We start from the raw sequence: 7,380 nt of genomic DNA, 5'->3' as shown, positions 1-7,380 counted from the left end.
ATTACCCACCGCATCAAATGTCTTGGTATAAAAGAGTGTTGTTTCGTTATGCTACTCTTATATACAATTTTTGCTTGGTTTGATGCTCAAAATAGTCTTTCGACTGGTGATCAGATGGGAATTTGTGGCACATTTATCATGCTCTGTGTAATGAGCCTTTGGAAACAAGATTACATCTATTGGAGCTTCTTGTCGACACTAATCAAAGGAAGGCATCTCGTTTCATCTAAGGTATGTCTTCCAGGCTACCTTATACTCAATTTGGCGAGAACAGAATGAGAGGAAACATGGTGATACTCCTACACAAGCATGACACATTATCCAAATTATGAGGAATATATGGGATATCTTCTATTCGAGAGATGGGGGATTTGCGATACAATGAGTGCATGGAACTCTGGTTTGCTAGTCATTAATAGTTTAAAAGATGTAAATAAGTTTCTTTTATATGCTCAATCGCTCAAAACGATTGTAAGATGACCATTTTCTGAATTAGTTTTACATTCTATTCAAAGAAAATAAAAACAGTACGAGACAACCAAAAAAGTAATATGGTATCAGACTCTTTGTTCTTTGTTGACTCAAGTAGGGTATGTTGCCGGTTCCAAAGTGACATTCGCTTCAAGATGAAAGGAAAAGACTGGCATCTTGCCGGTTCCAAAGTGACATTTCGAGGAATAGGACAACATATAGGTACATGTCCCACTTTTCCCAGCAAGTCTTGTTTGTTACAATAAGGCATAGCAGTCTTTTACAACAACTTTGAAACGAAACATATTACATAAAAGATAAAATCTTGTTTTGATACGGCTCATACTAGCCATATAAAACAATAACTAGGTTTTACAATATATCCGTTTGGTACTATACGGAAAACCAATGACATCTGCGTACATAGAAATCAAACCAAAATTACAACATATATATCGATACCGGTTAATGGTTTCGTTTTATTTCTTCACAGAAAATGATAAGGAAAAACAATAGTGTACGTAATTAGGGGAAGTCAGATAAGGACTAGAAAACATATTTTTCACGTTGTAGGAGTTGGAGGAGGTAACTTGAATTTGATACACATTTGTTCTTTAAGCTTGCCAGAGCCTTCGTAGTCACTAAACAATGTTAGGATACTCATGTACTTATCCTTCACAAGTTTATTAAACAAAAACAAAACAATTAGTGTTATGCAAAACCAAAAAAAAAGTGATGGCTTTATATTTTAATCAACAACAAAGTATAAATTTTTTTTTCTGCATGTTGACAAAAAAGTCTATTAAGCTACATTAAAGTTCGAGTATTTATAAATTCATTAGTTTTAATTCACCTAGTATTGTTAGAGTTCTTTTTGAAATTGGATCTCTGAAAAACGTGTAAAAAAACTTACAAAAAACCGCAAATACTTGTCTCTCCAAACTCTTATCAGAAAGTCTTTGCCAGGTTCAAGAGGCCATTGATCCCACAACACTCCACGGAGGTCCGTCTCCCTCATTATACGAAATCGAAATTGGTCAATTACAAGGGACAAATCTAAAGCACCATCGAGGAGCCTTTGGCCTGTACACACACACACACACAAAAGAAAACGTTATTGATAATGTATTGCCGTATTAATACAAATTTAATAGAGTTAAAATATTGGAATATTAGGTACGTACTTGTATTACTTGTAGAACCGTATATGAGAATATATTGAGGGTCCGTAGGAGAGACTTCCACACGAGTCATGTTACCGAACTTGTATCCCTTTTCTACGACAATATATATACTAGTGAATTTTCCTGCGCTTTGCGCGAACTAATATAATTATTTAAAAATTTAATATAATTTGGATTTATTTTTTTTGTTTGTTAGATTTTCTTATATTTTAATGTTTTATCAAATTTTTTGTTTTATTAAATTTGAAAAACGGTTGTTGACAGCTACAAAAGTAGAACAACGATATGTACAGATTTATATAAGGTTATATAGTACATGTTAATATTTTTTAAAAAAAATTCATTGGTATATGTTTAACTGATGACTATGAATTCTTAGTTAGAATGAAGAAGAAAGAAGATGTTAGACAATTTTAAAAGTTGTGAGAGAATTAGAGAAAAGTAGTTGATTTTTAAAATGACATTCCGTTACTTTTTAAATATATTCCATTTTTTGTTTCTTTTAATATTTTTGTTAATTTTTTTCTAAATTTTGAAAATATAAAAATATTAATTACTAAGAGATATATATTCCATTTTGTGTATTTTTTTTTTTAAAAACGTTTTTTGTGTTTTTTTTTAAAAATACTTTTTTGTTAGTTTTTTAATAAATTTCGGTTTTATAAAATTTTTAAAATAGTTTAATTGACTACATGATTAAGCATTAAATCATAATAATTTAGACCGGTTTGTTTTAAGTTTTTTTACACATCATCAAATAAGAACCAATAAAAAATGACACGTAATTGCAAAATGAGGTTAAACAGTCTTTTTGCAGCTGACACATTATGGAGCTGATACGTAAGCGAAAGACCGTGAAACTCTCTGTGAGCGCGACACGTAAGCAAATCACTACACAAATAAATATATAGATATTTTTTGTTTTAAAATGAAATATGTCTAGTTATATCGGAATTTAGAAACTTATATGTATAAAAGGTTTTTAGAATTTGGTATGATTTATTAACTAAATTAATGATAAAAAAACCTTAGGCAAAAATGTGTTTACTCTACAATCGTTTTCTTCCTTGATTTTATGCTTCAAAGTTCATCCCAATTCACAACAAATAACTACGAAAGTTGGTTGTGGAAATCAACCGCTCTCCCGAAATTATATTGGCTTTTTTATAATCCGGATAGATCCAACGCACGGATTACAAAATCAGGTTTATACTGATTCAACTAGAAATTACCGACTATTTCAGAAATATTTAAGTTTGTTGGATACAAGCACAGGATGTTAAACATCTATGGAGATTTGGAAAACAATGCCTATATTCGTACAATTATTATTGAATTGGTTTATCAACTATAATAAGAATAGCTGTTCTACATATTTTATAATAACGCACAAAAATTAAAGAACAACTAAAAAGTCTATACTTACTGTTGCAGTATCTAAAATCAATTAAGTCGCCAAAAGCAGGTAAAAAGAAGAGTGATGCGAGGAGAAGAAGAAGAAGAGGGTGAACATAAGATATCGCCATGGATTTCCTAATAGAGGAAAACACTTTTTTCAGATTGGTTTGTTACATGTGTTATGCCAAGTTCATCCATGCCTAGTACTCTTTTATAGTCCATAAATTATTATTTTCCTAAATTAGTGGATCGGCCATAAATGATATTGTAAAGTTGAAGTCATAGATTTATTGAAGCTTAAAGCAAAGTATTCTTAAATAAAGGTTAGGTTAATTAAGGTAATATTGAGTGTTGATATGCCTTTAATCTGTAGAGAAGATGATTTCTTATTATTCACAATAGAATTTTGATAGTAGGAACTTTTAGGTTCAAATCCAAACTACTCATATCATTGTAGTATTTGAGATATCAATTCAAATGGAGATGTCTAGCACTAGAACTACAAAGATCATTTCTTAATCCAAGTCTAATGAAAAAGCTTGGTGACTAAGTAATCTAAAACATAAAACAAACAAGAAGCAAGCAATAACTAAGAACAAAGCAAACAAAAGATGCTAAGCAAATAATGCGACACTTGCAATTTTTTAATCTAGACTTCTAAATCAGATTAATTTATTCTCATGACAATAATCTCTTTGTTAAACACCTAATCAAGTGATAACACCGTATTTTGACCACTTTTATGGATTATAATAATGTCTTATCCAGGTGTTTTAACTCTGTTTTCAATGTTTTTAAAGTGTTTTCAATGTTTTAGAGTTTCAAAAGACTTTACAAAAAACTTGGGCAAAAGATATGCAATTTGGAACAAATGAGCAATTTTGGATAAATGCAGACCGTCAGAAGTATGACAAGCGATGAAGACCTTCTCACCGTCTGATCACCCCCAACATTTGAGACAACACAGAGGATCCAACCAGCTTTCTAATGCACTTGGTTTGGAGACAATCCAACTGTTAGATCTTCAGATACTCCCGATGCAAGAATGACAGAAAATGCAGTTCCGGAAGAGAGCAAGTGTCGGGAGCGCGGCAAACACCCATTTTCCCGCGGGTAGACCACCGCGACCGTGGACTTTGGTCGTTCACTTTTCCGACGACTTAATTAAAGCCCAGATCAATTCCTTTCGTTATTTTTGAAGCCCTAAGTGTCTAGAACCACCCCAGAAGCTATAAATACCCCCTTTAGGTCATTCTAAAGAGAGGAGAGACCGAAACTTAGACAACTTAGAGAGAGAAAGAGAGCTCGTGTGGAACCCTAGAGGCCGCCACCGTCGATCCCAAAGAAGGAGCCACCGCTGGAGAGCATCATCGCGCCTCCCCCTGCAACTCTGTTCTTCGTTTCTCTTCCTTCTTTTCTTTAGTTTCCTGCAGTTTCAATTTCGTTTATGATGCTTTGTTACAATATGTTTGAGTAGTTACCCAGTTGGGTTTAAAGGGATTATTCAAAGGGAATTTCATGTGTCTTTGCTTATGAATCGATAGATTTAGGATTTATAATCTTCTAGATGTTCTTTGTTTGCCTTTAATCTTACTGCGTGATTCTTTGCTGGCCACTTAGAAGCCGATCTGATATGATATGTTGCGAAAGCTTTCATTGATTGTCTGAACTAGGGTGAAACGAGCAATTCTTCTATAGGAGTGGAAACCTACCTGTAGTTGAGTTGTGAATGTTGATGAGTCTTATTCTGCTATTGCATCTTCTCCCTTCCAGAATAAGAGTGGAAACCTACTGATTAGGGTTGCGAGAGATAGTTGTTTAGTGCTGCGAAAGTAGGCTATTCATACTTCCGTGCCTCGAGTTCTAGAACATACGTAGAGTATTACCTTTATCACTTGTTTAAAATCGACATAGCTTAGTCCATGAACCCCTGCGAATACCCCTTGAGCCCCAACGTTTGTCTTTAATTGTTTACAGCCTTCTAGTTTCAATCGGTTTTTACCTTCAATTCTATTTGCTTTTATTCGCTTATTACCTGCTTTCAATCGCCTAGTTTAATTGCCATTTAGTTGTCTTCATTCGCTTTTGTTTAATCGATTTTTACTTGCTTTTATTTGCTTTCACTTTCAATTGCTTTTACTTGTTTAGCTTTCTAGTTTAGATTTAGTGACAACAAAAACCCAAAACCAAAACCAAAACCCTTTTAGTTCTAATCTGATTTAAGCGTTGCAGTGAATTCGTACTGAAACAACTAAGTCTCTGTGGATCGATACCCTAAGTACTACAGCGCACATCTGTGCACTTGCAGACATTTAGGGGTTATAAATTTAAAACCTGAAGCTTAGTAAAACGAAAACAACAAACACCGTTTACAAACTCGCATCAAGTTTTTGGCGCCGTTGCCGGGGACTTAAATTTGTTTCGTTGCGAATCCCAGCTTAAATCCATTAGAACACTTGTTTATTTTTACTTTTTCTTTTGAATTTTTCAGGTTTCTCTGAGATGAGAGACCGGGAACATGTTCCCGGAACTCTTGGTGATCCACCAAATCGTGTGGATGGTGATCCAAGCGAGGATGACCTGACTGATGACGAGTTTGAAGAACCGATTTATGATGACAATGAGCTAATCGGATCGGTCAAACACAAAGATGATGATGAACTGATTGGAAGTTTCGATTCACTCGAAAAGTTCATGGGATATCGAAGAGCTATTCAACCAGCCTTACTAGAGGATGGCAAAACCGAAATTAAGGTACCCCATATCCATTTAGTTCAACAAAATCAATTCTCTGGTTATTCACTCAAAAACCCGATAGACCATATCGAGACTTTCGAAGAATTATGTGCAACCATTACAGCAAATGGGGATTACCACAAGTGTAGTCTTTTCCCATTCTCTCTTAGAGATAAGGCCAGCAAATGGCTAAAATCTTTGCCACCTGCTTCACTAAAAACGTGGGCAGCGTGTAGAACTGCTTTCCTAAATCGTTTTTATACTAGAAATCGTACAAATCTCTTAAGAAAGAAGATAAGAACTTATAAACAAAAAGAAGATGAAGATCTTTTAGATACTTGGGAAAGATTTAGGGAATACCAAAGAGATTGTCCACACCATGGATATGCCGAGGAATACTTGCTAAGTATCTTCTACCGCGGTATAACTCCAGAGTTACGACACTCTTTTGATGTAGCAAGTAATGGAGATTTCACAACTATATCTGTAGAAGATGCTCACGTTTTCATTAAAAATTTAGGAAACAGCATCCGAAATCAAGTAACCTTTGGTAATCAAGTAACCTTTGGCTGGAACAACCCAATGGATTCTTATGATCAAGGGATGCCTAACACTGCAGAAGTCTATCAAATTCAAGACTTTCCATTCGATTCTAATCACCGCGGGTCCGTTCAATCGGACCACGGCCAAACAAGCTTTCACCGCGGTCGTGCTGGTTCTGACCGCGGCCAAGACGTGTTTCACCGTGGTCGTGAGCCACCTGACCGCGGGAAATTGTCTTCTGAGCTTGCCTGGAAACCACCTTCCGAACCAATCTCAGCTATTCAATCTAATCCTCTTTCCTATCCTAGTTTTCCCTCTTCTGAAGCTGAAAACCTAAACAAAAAGATTCTAGAGCTTGAAAAATCTATGTCTCAAGAGATTAGTGATCTTAGATCTGAACTAAAAGAGATGCAGAAGGATTCCGATACCCTCCTTAACATAATGGTCAAAACTAATTCTATAAATTTAGAAAATTCTGAAGAGGAGCTAAGTGAAAATTCTTTCGAAAGCTCAAGTGAAGCAGATCCCTCCGATCATGTGAAAGCTATCACACTTAGGAGTGGATTAGCTTACAAAGAGCCTGAATTTCCTAAAGATCCCGAAGATGAGGAAAAGGGTAAGGAAAAGGAGAAAGAAAAAGAAAGAATCACGAATGAAGATGTTGAAAAAGAAGTGGTAGGAGAAAAGGATGGAGAAGAAGTAAGAGAAGATTCATCCCGGGAAATCCTTGGAGAAGACCTGATTCCACCTCCACCAACTCGTGTCTACAAACCTAAACCTCCATATCCTAGAGCCTTAAAAGCCCCTAAGAAAGAGAAAGAAAAAGCTAAGCTGAAAGAGCTAATCGATCAATTAAATGTGAGATTACCTTTCGTAGAAGCTTGTGCTATGATTCCTGCTTTAAGAAAATACATGAAGGGTATTCTAACAAATTTTTTAACTCTTGAAGAAGGCGTTATGATGATAACCCATGAATGTAGTTCTATCCTGCAAAGCCGAATCCCTGAAAAGAAACGATCCTGGAAGCTTTGTAATTTCATGCACCATC

General features: G+C 35.1%; 1 protein-coding gene and 1 non-coding gene across 4 annotated transcripts; both read right to left on the bottom strand.

Annotated features, from left to right (window-relative positions):
- Positions 1–854: 854 nt before the first annotated feature.
- Positions 855–3,239, bottom strand: LOC18020662 (MD-2-related lipid-recognition protein 3). Of its 3 annotated transcripts, none has more exons than XM_006403336.2 (4): positions 3,082–3,239; positions 1,656–1,748; positions 1,385–1,554; positions 855–1,144 (listed from the first exon to the last, which is right to left on the bottom strand). In XM_006403336.2, the coding sequence occupies exons 1-4, from the start codon at positions 3,179–3,181 to the stop codon at positions 1,034–1,036; spliced, it is 474 nt and encodes a 157-aa protein (XP_006403399.1). In that variant the 5' UTR covers positions 3,182–3,239; the 3' UTR covers positions 855–1,033. The 3 variants fall into 3 exon arrangements, with proteins under 3 accessions (XP_006403399.1, XP_024013332.1, XP_024013333.1); XM_024157564.1 differs by having other exon boundaries at positions 3,078–3,236; XM_024157565.1 differs by having other exon boundaries at positions 1,656–1,743; positions 3,082–3,236.
- A 2,828-nt stretch (positions 3,240–6,067) lies between these two features.
- LOC112087646 lies at positions 6,068–6,175 on the bottom strand. The gene has a single exon (XR_002900192.1). It is a non-coding gene; the product is annotated as a small nucleolar RNA R71 (small nucleolar RNA).
- Between the last annotated feature and the right edge of the window lie 1,205 nt (positions 6,176–7,380).

Source organism: Eutrema salsugineum, unplaced genomic scaffold, assembly GCF_000478725.1.
Source record: "Eutrema salsugineum unplaced genomic scaffold, Eutsalg1_0 scaffold_17, whole genome shotgun sequence".
NCBI classification, from domain to species: domain Eukaryota; kingdom Viridiplantae; phylum Streptophyta; class Magnoliopsida; order Brassicales; family Brassicaceae; genus Eutrema; species Eutrema salsugineum.
The sequence above is the reverse complement of the archived record's forward strand: the minus strand, read 5'-3'. Positions and strand labels throughout refer to the sequence as shown.

Coding starts and splice junctions, on each gene's coding strand:
- LOC18020662 (XM_006403336.2), bottom strand. CDS start 3,181: ATGGCGATATCTTATGTTCACCCTCTTCTTCTTCTTCTCCTCGCATCA. Junction 1,749..3,081: donor TGATTTTAGATACTGCAACA/GTAAGTATAGAC, acceptor ATATTGTCGTAG/AAAAGGGATACAAGTTCGGT. Junction 1,145..1,384: donor ACAAGTATTTGCGGTTTTTT/GTAAGTTTTTTT, acceptor AAACTTGTGAAG/GATAAGTACATGAGTATCCT.